At 24.5% G+C, this 14,459-nt stretch overlaps 2 protein-coding genes across 2 annotated transcripts; one reads left to right on the top strand and one right to left on the bottom strand.

Moving 5' to 3' along the window:
• On the bottom strand, nt 1-3,060 carry LOC112692533 (putative ATPase N2B). Its single transcript, XM_025567227.1, has 7 exons — nt 2,571-3,060; nt 1,461-1,622; nt 1,132-1,373; nt 801-969; nt 586-726; nt 409-528; nt 1-239 (listed from the first exon to the last, which is right to left on the bottom strand). Exons 1-7 carry the CDS (start codon nt 2,877-2,879, stop codon nt 117-119), a joined length of 1,266 nt encoding a protein of 421 aa, XP_025423012.1. The 5' UTR covers nt 2,880-3,060; the 3' UTR covers nt 1-116.
• A 2,505-nt stretch (nt 3,061-5,565) lies between these two features.
• On the top strand, nt 5,566-13,855 carry LOC112692502 (pleckstrin homology domain-containing family G member 1-like). The gene is made up of 8 exons (XM_025567172.1): nt 5,566-5,649; nt 7,904-7,998; nt 8,576-8,692; nt 8,758-8,899; nt 9,088-9,261; nt 9,415-9,564; nt 9,620-9,715; nt 13,709-13,855. The coding sequence occupies exons 1-8, from the start codon at nt 5,566-5,568 to the stop codon at nt 13,853-13,855; spliced, it is 1,005 nt and encodes a 334-aa protein (XP_025422957.1).
• The last annotated feature ends 604 nt before the right edge of the window (nt 13,856-14,459 follow it).

Below are 14,459 nucleotides of genomic sequence, written 5' to 3'. Positions count from 1 at the left end.
TAAACAATAATGCCATCATATATTAAAGTAAACAATGAAAACGTTTAACAAATTTAATTTATAAGTATGGTAACTAAGTACAAGTATTTATATACTTCTATTGTGAGATAGTTAAATTATAATTTTGAACAATTGTTCTTCCAATAATCACTAGATTGCATTTCCATGAGTCTTGATATCGTTCTATCAAATGCAAATATTTCTTCATCACCAGTAAATACATTTGCTTTAGCATCAGTCTATAATAGTAATAAACATATTAAAATATATGACAATAGTTAAGGTATTTAAAATTATTTTAATTATTTTAAGATTATTGGAATGTTTAGTTATGTATTGTATATAAATCTATAGTTATTAATTACTTTTTAATTTACAATTTTAATTAATAATAATACTTTACATTACCGAATCCGTATTTAAATTTAGATCATCCATTAGAACCATTTGATCATCATCTAGTCCACCAGTTTTTTTAGCAACAAATAAATCTTTTAATGGTTTATCTGCATATATTAAAACGCACACCTAAACCAATTTTTATATTAGAAACCGTTTAATGAAAAATTAGTATGGTAAGGTTACTTTGTTATCATAAAGTGTATCAATAAGTGTGATAAATCGTCTCATAGGTGATAATGAATCCAAATCCAACTGGGGTACATCTCTAATAGCTATAGTATGGAACATTTGAGACAAATATAAATAATCTACTGCTCCTAAAGGCTAAAACATAAAAAATTTATGAATTTAAAATACAAATTTATATTATTTATTTTTAAGTTATAATACAATCTTACTCTATCACATAGTTCTTCAAAAGTAGCATCTAAGACTCTTCCACATACTCTTTGAAATGTAAGATTTCTCTGCATAATAATTAATGTTCTTGATCGAACAGTATCATTTTCACTATTTGTTAACTTTTTTATATAGTCTTCAAATTCTTTTTTTGTGTCACGATTTTTTCTAAGTGGAAAAATCATATTTAATATGGATATCAACTGTCTCAATGCATTATAAATATAAATATTTTATTTATGTTTCATGCTAAATTCATTTAATTAAATCAAATTCAATAGTTTGTTATATTTAAGAGTTAGAAGGTTAAAATATTTAAAATTTCCTTACATAAAATATGATTTAAATCCACTCTTTGCTCTAATAACTCTATAATCGATACCTGAATCCAAGTTTACAGTTATAGAATGTTGTTTTAGCACTGGTATGAATGGTAAAAACAAAAACCGTTGTAGACCATTCTTATATAGATCATCTGGCTTACGATTACTAGTTGCTACCATAACCATACCTCTATTAAATAGTTCGGTAAAAAGACGTTTTAATATCATTGCATTTGCTATATCAGTCACCTGGCAAGAATTCATGATCCTACAAATAAAATTTTGCACACAAAAGTATGACATACACTACTAAAAATTAAAATATGTTTTAAATACCTGAAATTCGTCGAAACAAAGTAACCATGATTGTTTTATTATTGTATCAGCTACCATTGGTATAGAATCAAAATTTTCTTTACTGCTCAATCTTAATTTATGTACTCTGTCATGAATGTCTAACATAAATTCATCAAAATGCACTCTTCGTTTTTTTTCCATCTATAAAATTAAATTTTATAATATAAACCATACAAATATAGATACTTGTGAAAGATTATGTTGATTCATATAATTTAATGACAATTTTATTACTATGTTAATGATCTAGGATAATAAAATTTATTTGTATACTAAAATGTATTTAAGATTTAATAAAAATTATTTTGAAATAAAACTTATGAAAATTAAAAAATATATATATGATATGGAAACATGAAAGGAACTTCTGCTGTAAAAACAACTTTTCGAGATAAACATGTTTAAAGATTAGTGGGCGATGGCGAGGTGTATCATTGATGGATATTACTAGTTTTCACAACTTTGAAATACTTGCGGATGGTGTAATTGCAAAAATGTATGCTTATGATGTAGGCTTCAGAGTTCAAATTGGTGTTGTAACCAAACGATGATGATATGCCAGAGATGATTTTTCCATAAGGTCTCGACATAGAACGGCGGCAGTGGTATTTATATAACAATAATTGGGATTTGGTCGTAAATAAAAATAAGGCAGATGATGTCGCTTCTTTGCCAAAAGAAGGAATATCGAAATCAACCAAAACCTCAATGCCATTGAAATCTAAAAAAAAAATGAAGAAAGAACAGCGAAAACCTGAAGAAAAAGAATTAATATGACCAAAAATGAGCTCCAAACAAAAAAAAAAGAGCAATCAATAGCTTTGAAAGAATTTTTAAATAAATTTTATCCATTTGTTTTTCTTTTGTCGTTACATTCATTTTTTTTAACTTTTTATTTACACTTTCAATGAAATTTCTACAAAAACTAAGATATCAACTTATGCTTAGTTTCATTTGAAAGAGCATTATATTTTGTAAAGGAATCAATTAAAAAGTGAAAAACGATTTTTAACCAGCAGAGGTCCCTTTAATGATTCCAGGTCACATATATATTGTAAAATTAAAATATGAATTATTAAATATACTTACTTCGCAACAAGAAAAAAATAAATCCATTAACATGGTTTTACCACACCCAACTGATCCGTGCATGTAAAGACCATTTGGAGGTGCTTTCATACCACCCAATAGTTTTGATATAATATTTGGTGATGAAGGCGAGTAATTTGTCAAAGATTCATGAACATTATCTAACTGTTTGACAATTTTTCGTTGATGATCATCATTGATTAACTGACCATTATTCACTCGTTGGTCATAGAGTTCAGATGGTTTCATTCGCAGAAGGATGCCAGTGTAAATCGTCCGATATTGGATATTTATTCGTGGAGATTTCATTGTGATAGTTATGACGGGCAATTTTCAGTGCAAATACTGATTGTGTATTGTAAAATAAAATTATTTTAACACTAAATTAAAAAAAAATAATAATATTGGCACATTCGTAAGGTCGTCAACATAAAATGTATATATATTTCATAATTAGTTTTTACAAGTCTTGGAAATAAACCTAAATAATTATTTTAAAGCTGTTATCATCGTTCAAATTATGATAATAGTATCTAAGATGAGTTACCATGTTAGAAAATTGTTATCAACAGTAAAAATAACACAAAAAAGTTCAGTAACCAGCAATTAATTAATTAATTATTCTTATAATATGCATAATAATACACATGACTCCTATATGAAAATGTATAATACCCCTCACGGAATAGGTGTGAAATAAACATTGAATATAGTATAAGTATAAGTAATATAGGTATAATGTATAATAAGGTAGTAATATAGATACTCTATGTAACAGTTTTACACTACAGTAAATAGTTCACTGAAAAAATATTAAAAAATAGTTGATTCATTTAGCGGTAACTACAACTATCGTGAGGGAACAAAAATACGAAGAACAAATTTGACAATAACCATCGTCATTTAGCCGGGAAAATAATTGAAAATAGATTTCATTAATCAATTATTCATCTTTTCATTTTACTATTACAATATTATGGTTTTTCAAACTAGAGTCTAATAAAATATAAATATATTATTGAAGTCTATTCTTGGACAATTGGTTGTCCTGAAGAATCTATGTCAAAACATCCAAGAACAAAATATCCAAATTAATTCGTTTTTCCGAAAAATTAGTACATTACTTTCTAATACAACTAGCTCAAATATCAAATTATTTAATCATAAAAAAACCTAAATTTTCTAAAAATATTAGCTTAAATATTAAATTACAAAAATTAGCTCATAATATTAATTCAACCTATATACGCTATATATTACTAAAAGTATAATAAATTACGTTAATCGTTATAATATCACAAAATACAGGGTGATTTTTTTTATCGTGAACTAGTTAATATCTCGGGAAGTATTAGGAATTAAAAAAAAAAATTTTTTTAAACTTTCTGGGTTTTACTATTTTACACTGTGTTACAATTTTGATAATATTAACTTCCTCCCTTATTTGATAAAACACTATCAACTTTCGATTTTCAAATGGCAATACCTATTTTCGATAGCGAAAATTTGTAAACATACTGAAAAAAATAATTTTAACGTTTACAGAATTTAATTACAGTAATCCGTTTGCGACTAATTACCGTTTAAATATTCGTTCAATTTACTGCTACTGGGCAATTTATCAAACCCAACAGTAAAAACAGGAAGTCAAAACGGAATGATATCTCAATTTAACAATACCCATAACGGTCATAATTGATAGTAACTGTGATATTATTGCTACTAACAAGTCCATTAAATAATTTGATACTAATTTTTAGAAAAACGGATAAATTTGGATATTTTGTCCTTGGATATTTTGACCGTTGGATATTTTGGTTTGGATATTTTGTCCTTGGATATTTTGACCGATTACTGTCCTGAAACATCAATAGGACACTAGGACGCCATACTCAAAATCGGTACTGTCCCGGCCAAACCAGGACGTATGGCAACCCTAGACTCTATGATTAAAAAAATTTAGAAAATGTCTATATACATACCAACGTAATATGGAGTAGGTATTTTAGAAACTTTTTCATAAAAAATTAATTTTTTTTATACTTTGATACACAGATTTTAACATCGGGGAGACTTGCCAATAAAGCACCCTAGACCTACCCATGGTATATGAGCACAAATTTATAATATTGATATATTTAGGATTTATCTCTTTAACCAGTGTAGGATAGGTGTAAGAGACAAGTACAATTATCTTCATACATTGGTGTACACAAATTAACTTGTTAATATATTAACATTTTTTCTTTATTGAGTACAGACTTATTGCTTGTGTATGCAAATAAATTCGAGTTGACGGTAGGTAAAGTCTTATGTTTCAATAAAAAGTAATGTTAACTATTTGTAACAAAAAATTGTAACTTTTCTAGGAACGAAAAAAACTGAAAAGAATTGGTTTATTTATTTTTAGTGGCGCACAGAGGTATTTTGAGAGCACATGCAACTTACAAAAGTTACCCATCCACCCACCCACAAATTGCATATTTGCTTACTATAATGTTGGGTTTCGAAGTTATAAAACCACTAACCCACCTACCCGCCCTTCTCGAGAAAACATGCAGTTGCATCACTTGCTAACCTGTTTGGGTGCTACTGTTTATTATTGTCTAAAACTAGTACAAAGTTTATTTTTTTTAAAAAATAATGAAAACGTGGATTAATTTTTTTATGAAAGAAACTTTCTGAGCTCTGTTATTAAATATTAATTATATTAATTATATAGAATGTGTGTGTGTTACATATAAGTATCAATTACTAATAGAACTATTTTTATAGCTTTTATAATGCATGACTAAATCAAAATATACAACTCAAAGATAAATAAATAAGCCAATTTATATTAAAAAATAAACAATTACGTAGTACTGATAAAAAAAAAAATAATTTACCTTTTTAGTTCTCATAACTATTGTTATTTTCTAAAGATTCAAGTTCTTACAATGATAGTTCCAGTTAAGTTTAGTGTAATATTTTAATTTTTTACGTTTTAATAAGTATGACATTGGAAAAGACTTTGGCCATCAGTGAAATTTTGGAAACCGAACAATCTTATGTAAACAATTTGAAAGAAATAATAGTGGTAAGTTTCATACTATACACTAATTGAAATTTCTCGATAAAAAAAATGTTATTCAAAATTATAAAATATTTGAGAATTATTGGAATAGCTTTAAAAGGGATTTGTAATGGATTTTTTTTAAACTACTATTGGAAGTTGTCTGTAAAAAATAGACTTCTCTATTTTTCAAATATTTTTATAGAAATAGATTATTTTATCCTATCCGGGATGTTTTTCTGTAATAAATTTTAAATTATTAATGTAACATGTATTGAAAATAGTCTTTGAATATTTTTTTGATGGTCGTCATTTTATAAAATATCATGTTGTGTTTGTTTTCAATGATATGTGTTAAATTTGTAATACTTATTTACATATATACATAGGCGCAATTCAAGCGGCGCTTGGGGGGCTACCCCAAACTTAGCCGTAGCCTCTTAAAAATTCAGAACATAAAATTTCAAAATGTTATATTTTGATACATAAATATTTTGTATAATGATGAAAATATGGCTGGTTAAGGGGGTTTGGGGGGTTAAAGCCCCAACGGGTATGTTTGGTATACATTTTTTAAGTCCCTCTTAGGTAAAAAATTTAAATTGCGCCTTTGCATATAAAAACAGAGCCTTAGGATTTTTGAGGTCCTAGAAAAAGAAAATATGGGTCTATAATTAAAAATTGTAAATTCAATTTTCTATTAATTTGTTAATCATATTTCCCTGTATTATTATTTTTCTGTTAAATATTCAAAATATAACTCCTGAACATATCACTGTCATAGGCTATAATAAGTAAACCAATACTGTTATTGTTTTATCTACTAATTGTAATCATTACTGTTATTGTTGAAATAAATGTATTATTATTATTATGATTGGTAAATCATAAATGAATCAATAATCAGTTGAAACTAAATAGTAAATTAAATAATATTTTAATGTAGGTTACATATTCTTTAACATTTTTTATTACATTTTTTTTCTAGCATTATGTTCTTCAAATATATCAATAACTTCTTCAAAATTAATGTTTGCAGTGTTATTTTTAATGGATAAGATTCCTAACAATCAATTTTCTTGTTTTAGGGATGATCTTAATATATTTTTAATTACTTTCACTAAAAAAATTAGTTCCCGCATAGTCAAAAATATATGAAAACATATTTCTGGATTTTGAAATATATTTGAAATTTGTAGTTTTAATAAATTGCATTTGGTCAGATGGAGTTGTTTTTGTATTTTTATAATTTGCAGATACAATTAGACTCCGGAATTGAATAAGTTGTTCAACAAAGTACTCGGTATTAAAATCTTAATCATTTTCATACATCGATATTAACGTTTTAATTTTCGTCATGATTTATTTCGGGAAAGATTTTTTTTAAGCAAATATCCAAATCTTAATTCTTCTTTAAAATAAGCTATTCTTCACTTATACATATTCACCAATAAAGTATCACACATTACATAATGAGTATCACTTATGAACTACTGTCCTAAAATGTATTATCTTTATTTAATATTTGCATTGTATAAATTTTTACTTTTGGTAGGTATGTTATTATTTTATATTTATTATTTTACGTATCTAATAATATATAGTATTTATTTTCATAACATTTTTTCAGACATATTGCATTATATATAAGCATATTACAAAAATTGCATAATATTAAAATATTTAATAAATATCTATACCGTAAAATGATAGATCATTATTATTATGAATATTTCTCATCTTATTATTTTGTATGCCAACGATAAATATAATTTATATTTAAGAAACAATTTTCATTAAGTATAATTTTTGGCGTTAATCAAATTTTAGGATCAATTAAAATTAAAAAAATTCTATCTAATAGGTGGGTCCTTGATTCATATGGCTCTGGATAAACACCTATAATATTCTAGCGTAAAGGCCCTGTATATAAATGTGAATTAAGAAAAAGAAGTAATAATTAATATTAATAATAATAATAATAATATTAAATAATTAATTTTTTTATGTCGAATCTTAAGTTAAGGGAAAAAAATAAAATGCAAAATGTAGAACTTTTCGAATTTTCGAGTTTAACCAAGTAAATCATTAAAGTATATAGAGCGTTTCACCTGTATTGTAACTTTATGCGAGGTATCAGATGATTCAAGATGCCGATATTCAACATAGTAAAAGTATTGTGTAGTTCTTTAATATTTTATAATACTTACAATATTTAACTATAAATATATTTTTAATTCATAACAATTTTCTTACACTTAAATAATATTTTAATTAGGAATACTTGGAGTATTGGAAGTATAAACAAATATTATCAAAAGAATATAGCAATCAATTATTTGGAAATATTACGGAAATTTATGAATTTTCAAGGTACACGTAAATGAATATACTTCTTATGATCAATTATTATTTGCTAGATGGAAAGTATATTTTTTAAGTATTTTTCTTTTTATTATTATACTTGGACACATATTAAGTTTTCTTTAGATTTCAGTATTTCAGTATCTTTCAAAAGACAAATCACAAAATAATTGATTTTAAACTTCAAAACTCCATGATAGAATTCTATCATTATTATTTCTTATTTTACAAGACGGGTGGCTGACCCCAAATAGTTGGGAGAAAGGCGAAGGAAAAAAGAAGAATTATTTCTTAATTTAACATCATAATTTTGGTTTTATATTTAAAGGACAAATTCCTTATTCAAATACTACCTACGTATAAGTAGGTATCATATATAAGGTATTATTAAAAATATATTTATAATGTAAAAATAAAAAAATAGATTAATTTTACTAAGCTTATGGTATTGTTAAATACAAATTATTTCTATTTTAAAGTTTTAAAATATCGTACATTGAAATAACGAAATTTGTTAAATTATTATAATATTATTATTAAATTATTGTAATGTTAAATTATTTAAGGTATTATGTTTATATTACAGAATATTTTTAAGCGAATTAGAGTTGACTAATAATAATGTATCGAAAATTGCCCATTGCTTTTTAAATAATCATCTCAAGTTCATTATATATTCAACATATTGTATTAATTTCCAAAAGTAAGTTATATAACAAAGTTAGTAAAATATATTTTATTAAGTTATTTTTGACTTAATATTTTTAGTTCCGATGCTATATTATCAGAAGTAATGCAAACAACTAATATTATACATCAAAGACAAAGTGAATTAGGACACCGTCTTCCACTTGGTTCATATCTTGCACTACCAATACAGCGAATTATGAGATATCATTTACTACTCAAGGTACCATGGCTATTTTACACAAAAATGTATGAGTGATTGATATGTCGAATAGATTAAGAAACGCTGTGAAACAATATGCTTTAAATAATTGTATTTTGTTTGTGTTATTAAAATAGGGTTTATAATGCTTAATTTTTGAAAATATTTAAATAGTTTTATAATATTATATGACAATATTTTTATTTTAGAAACTAGCGACATGTACTTTAGATAATGCAACTGAACATGAATTAATAATAAAAGCTTATAATAAAATGATTCTCCTCGTAAAAATCATTGATGAAACTAAAAATAAATATGAAAAAACTGGCCGTATAGAGAAGATACAATTAATGATAAAATATTGGAAGGATAAAACAAACGTAATATATTGCGTATAAAAAATAATTACATATTATATGAATAAAATAATCTTTATACACATAATAAATCATCTTTCGTTATAGATATAATAATACGAGTATAAAATTATAATACAATTTAAATCAACTGTAAAAATGTATTGTTCTCCATAGGTCGAGCTACCTAACAATTGTTTTGAATTGCATGCCGAAGGTGATTTAATGATCATGGGAACGAAAAAAAAAATGCATGTGATTCTATTGAACAATATGTTATTGATTGCCAAGAAACAAAAATGTGAACTGCTGAAAGCTCATATTTTGGTAATTTTTTTCATAGCCAAATTATTAACAACAATTTTAAAAATATTTCTTTTAGAATCGGAACATAATTGTTATTGAAAATGTAAAAAGAAGTCCACTCAGTTTTCGTGTATTATCCAATGCTGAACCTAAATTTTCGTATACATTACAGGTAAAAAAAAAAAAAAAAATCATTATTAACTATTTATAATTAAATTTGATTGTTGGAAATAAGCATAAGTATTTTTTCTACTTTTATATATATGGACATTTGTTTGTGTTAGTAAAATTATACAAGTTATATAGTATTTATAGATAATATGAAGTTATTGAGTCCTTAAAAATTTCGGAAAAAGGATTTACATTATAATAAAAGAAAATACCTGGTTCTAACGTAAATTAAAACTTAGAAATACGATGTTTATGTTTAAAATGTTTCATTTATTTAAATCAACAAATTGTAAATTTGATGAATTAATTTTTAATTAATTTTTTAATTAATTCTTAATTGAATATAATAATATGTAGTCAGGGATGGATCTAAAAATATGAAATGTGGTAAGGGGTTAATTTGTATTTACAGAAAGACAAAATACATTATTTTACTAAATACATACACACATATATAATATATTTTAAAATGATAAAATATGAAAAATTAATAAGTTCTTTTAATCAATCTTAAATTAAGGACATACATATTAATTATTTATTAGATAATTAAATAATATATTACACGTAAAATGGGGGGATAAAACCCCTTAGTCCTCTCCCTTTGGAAACTCGCTTGTATGTAGTTAATTTAGTTTAAAAGCAAATTTTTGTTTTACTTATCTTTTTATTATTTCTAGCAGCTGATAAATATATTAATTTAATATTCCTCCTTACAAAATTTTCAATTATACAATCAGAATTTGTTTTAAATAATAAGTAAAATTTTTTCATTTTATTTCAAAATTATTTTTTTATTATTTTTTTTATGGGCTTTAAAAATACTTACTGGTAATATTGAATACTCTAAGTATAACAAGAAGAATTCGATAGTATGTTTATAGTACTAGAACAATTTTTTTTTATCTTATATGTTGAGTTTTTCAATTTTTGTAGAAACTAAAATCAAGAATATATCAAAATAATATAAGTCACAATTTCAAAAGGCTCCGTCGAACAAGGTCCAAGAAGTTTATGCTCAATATCGGCATAAATCTTATGCTAAAGTTTTTACTTCTGATGATTCTCCACTAGATATCGTTTCAGATATAATATATATAATTTATTTCTAATTTAAATTCTGTAATTGTTTCTTTAATATCCATCCTAACCGAGGTTTATACAAAATGTTATTTCCATTGGTAATAATATTTCACTCATTGTCCTACAATTGTTCACCATATTATATCTATACATTTTGTTAATATGCAAATAAGCTAATTTCATAATAAATTATTATATAATATTATTCGCTTAATAGTATATATTATTTATTTTTTAAGCTGTAATAGTCTTGTACTGAAGCTATATAAATAAAAATAAAATAATTAGTCAAAATGCATTCGTATAGAAATTGATTAATAGCTGATTTAAAGTATTAATTTTTAAAATATTAAATATATTTAAACAGAATCTAATTTTTATATTTTATTATAATTTAGTTCTTGATTCTAATAAAATATATAATAATAATTTGTTCCAACTAGACAATTTATGTTCAATTTGATTCGCATTCAGTGTTATATTTTGATAAAATTCAATAAATTCAAAATATTATTATTATCGAAAATTAATCTATGAGTCACACAATTACTATTTAAGGGGTCGTATATAGGAAATTATAATAAAAGTTAAGACTTAGAGTGGTTTTCCTTAATGATTATGGTATGTTTCAAACTATTTTACGAATATCGATAAAATGGAGTATCGTTTTCGTAAATTGATTTAACTCTCTAAATATTATGACATTATTCTAATTATGATTAAACTTCTATTACTATTTTGGGATTTAAAATGTGGTTTGGAGTAATCCGTTTAAAACATCTACATTCACTATTTACTATAGTTTTTAGTTAATATATGGTTATATTTTATCAAGAACTTGGGTAGTTTTGCGTCATTTATCAGTTCAATTAACATGTCTATCTTTGCATTAGATATTCGTATTTTAATTAATTTAACGTATAATATATATATGTGTACAAAATGTATAAAATACTCACTCACAGGCTGATCGCTATAAATCAATAATGACAAAACGTATAAACTTGAAATTTGAAACACTATTTCTTTTAATATTCTAGATATGCTGTACAGCATATTACAGTGCTATAAGAAGACGATTAAACTTTTTTTGTCTTTAAGCTGATTTATTTTGAATTAGAATCGGATTTCCCTGCCAATTTGTAATTTTTAACAAACGATAATTTCAAACTTAATATAATGTTTTCATTCGTAGTATCATGTTTTTTTTTTTTTTTTGTTATGCATGTGACAAAATTATCATAATATATCGAACCCAGAGGCGTTCTCAGGAACTTTTATTGGGGGGGGGATATGAATATTTATTCAAAGGTGTTTACATCTAATATCAATATAATCACAATATAATATTAGATTACTGTAACCGTGGTCTGTAATCTGTTATCTGTTATCTGTATACCAATAATTGCATATTATTAATTTATTTAATTTTCTTATCAGTTAATCGTGAAAATCCATTTCACCTAAAAAAAAAAGGTCATGGGGGGACCCCCCCCCCCTAACCCCCCCCCCCCCGTGAGAACGCCCATGATCGAACCAATCGCATTATTAGTTTAAACAAATGCATGACATACATGTTATGTGAACTCGTATTCAAGTCTTCTTTTTCTTCTTTCTTTTTTTCCCTCATATTCAAGTATAGCAATAATTTTTAGTATTTTTAATGAACATTTAGTTTTAGTTTTGCTCAAAACGTAATTTTACGAACAATTGAGTTTGAAATAGTGCAAATATTTTCTGACGCTCCTCTGCGCTTAATTAAAACACTTAATTATATAATCAAATTACTTTAAACCAATATTAACTGTAGTTAACTATTGCTTGATAATTATTACTATTACTAATAATAACTACTACTAAATAAATAAATCACTAAATTGTTAGGTAATAATTATTTATTTATATGTAATTTAATTTAACTTATCATAACACTAATTCTGCAATCAAACTACTTCGAATCAATATTAATTATTCGAACTAATGTTATAATATATAATAAGTTAAATTAATTGTATTAAAGCTACAATTAGAGGTATTGAAAACGTGAATTAATACGTACGTGAATACGAAGTCCGTGTACACTTGAATGAAACATTGGTATTCATTTTTTTAAGAGTTATTTGCGTATTCACGGATATTTGTGCAGTGCTGTATTATATATGTTATATATTGTTAAAAATATGTCCAATGTTTACATTAAATTTGCAGTAGATTTTATATACCTATAATGACTAATTATTAAGTACAACACTAAAATTCATGAATACGTAAATATACGTATACACATGTATATAGATTTTTTACGTATACGGTTATAGATTAATGAATGTTAATCACGTAAATTCGTATTTATGTGTAATAGGGAGCTCTAGTTCAAAAGTAGTTAATACCTACTAAACAAATCTTTCACTAAATTACAAGATATTAATAATTTATTTAATTTTACTTAGTTATTATCTATGAACTATTAACTAAAAGATTTAGTATATGACCGTGATACAACTCGATCATATTTTCTTTATTATATATTTTCCGTCCTTTTTCAATCCGGACATCATCAGCTTGTAATCAATTTCCAACTGGTTTCAACGTTTAAATGCGTAAAAAAAATGTAAAACAAAAAATTATTCAATAAATTAACACACTCAAAAAATTTTAAATAAAATTCAAATTATGTACTAGCTTATTTATATTCATAAACGTAACGAATTACCTTTGTTTTATCAATGTGTTTTATACAACGGAACTTTGTTACATTACTGGACACCCTAATTTTTTTGTTTTTTTTTTTTTCAAAATCCTTTACAAGTCTAATCAACACCATGTAATATGCTATAAATAAATGATAAGGCCATTACAATGTAATTAATAAACTTATTAATAAACTTGTTTTTAATACATTGTTTTACAGGTGAATTTAATGGAGGAAAAAGTATTTTGGGTTAAAATGTTAAAAAATATGAATGCAGATGTCTTGAAACTTTCACAAATTGGTTTAGCTGAATTGATGGATGAATACTTTAACATAGTAGGTGAATACTTAGAAATATTGAAATAAATATTTAAAATAGCTTATTATAATAGTGTTTGTAAATTAACAAAAAAAAAATAGATAAGCAAATAATTATTTTTATATATTGAATTGTTTATTGTGATTTTAAATTCAATATTTTTTGTTTATATTTTTCAAATTATTCCTCATCTTACATGTACACGAAACCGAATAATTATTAATTAATTTTATAAAATATAGATTTTATTGCAATTTAAAACTTTGTATGAAAAATGTTTGTAAACTTAAATATTATTTTAAAATTATTTCTATTGAAAAATGTTTGAATCATTTAATCTTAAGTTGAATACGTTTTAACATACTTATTTATAACTCTGTTGAAAAAAAATTATTTTTCATCAATGGATATTATCATTTTAGTACTTATATTAATATTTAAGTATAAATTAAATGCTACACAGGCATTGTATATATAACTTTTTAACATAACTGGAGACACTTTTGAAAAGTTTTTCAAGTAAAAATAAATAACATTTAGTCAACTATGTCTAATATGGATGTAGAAATAATGATTTATATAGTCTGTAACATGTACCTTTAGACTATAATAATAAATTGCTTTTCATGAGCAATACTCAACAGTATTCCA

This window comes from Sipha flava, unplaced genomic scaffold (assembly GCF_003268045.1).
Source record: "Sipha flava isolate LNK unplaced genomic scaffold, YSA_version1 74_pilon_pilon, whole genome shotgun sequence".
In the NCBI taxonomy this organism is placed as follows: Eukaryota; Metazoa; Arthropoda; class Insecta; order Hemiptera; family Aphididae; genus Sipha; species Sipha flava.
Note: the sequence above shows the minus strand (reverse complement) of the source record. Positions and strands in the feature narration are given on the sequence as shown.

What these genes read in the sequence shown, in the direction of transcription:
- LOC112692533 (XM_025567227.1), bottom strand. Translation starts at nt 2,879, where the DNA reads ATGAAATCTCCACGAATAAATATCCAATATCGGACGATTTACACTGGC. An exon ending in TTTGTTTCGACGAATTTCAG is followed by an intron (nt 1,374 to 1,460) that starts GTATTTAAAACA and finishes AATTCTTGCCAG; the next exon opens with GTGACTGATATAGCAAATGC. An exon ending in TTGAAGAACTATGTGATAGA is followed by an intron (nt 727 to 800) that starts GTAAGATTGTAT and finishes TTTATGTTTTAG; the next exon opens with CCTTTAGGAGCAGTAGATTA.
- LOC112692502 (XM_025567172.1), top strand. Translation starts at nt 5,566, where the DNA reads ATGACATTGGAAAAGACTTTGGCCATCAGTGAAATTTTGGAAACCGAA. An exon ending in TATTGTATTAATTTCCAAAA is followed by an intron (nt 8,693 to 8,757) that starts GTAAGTTATATA and finishes TAATATTTTTAG; the next exon opens with TTCCGATGCTATATTATCAG. An exon ending in AATTTTCGTATACATTACAG is followed by an intron (nt 9,716 to 13,708) that starts GTAAAAAAAAAA and finishes ATTGTTTTACAG; the next exon opens with GTGAATTTAATGGAGGAAAA.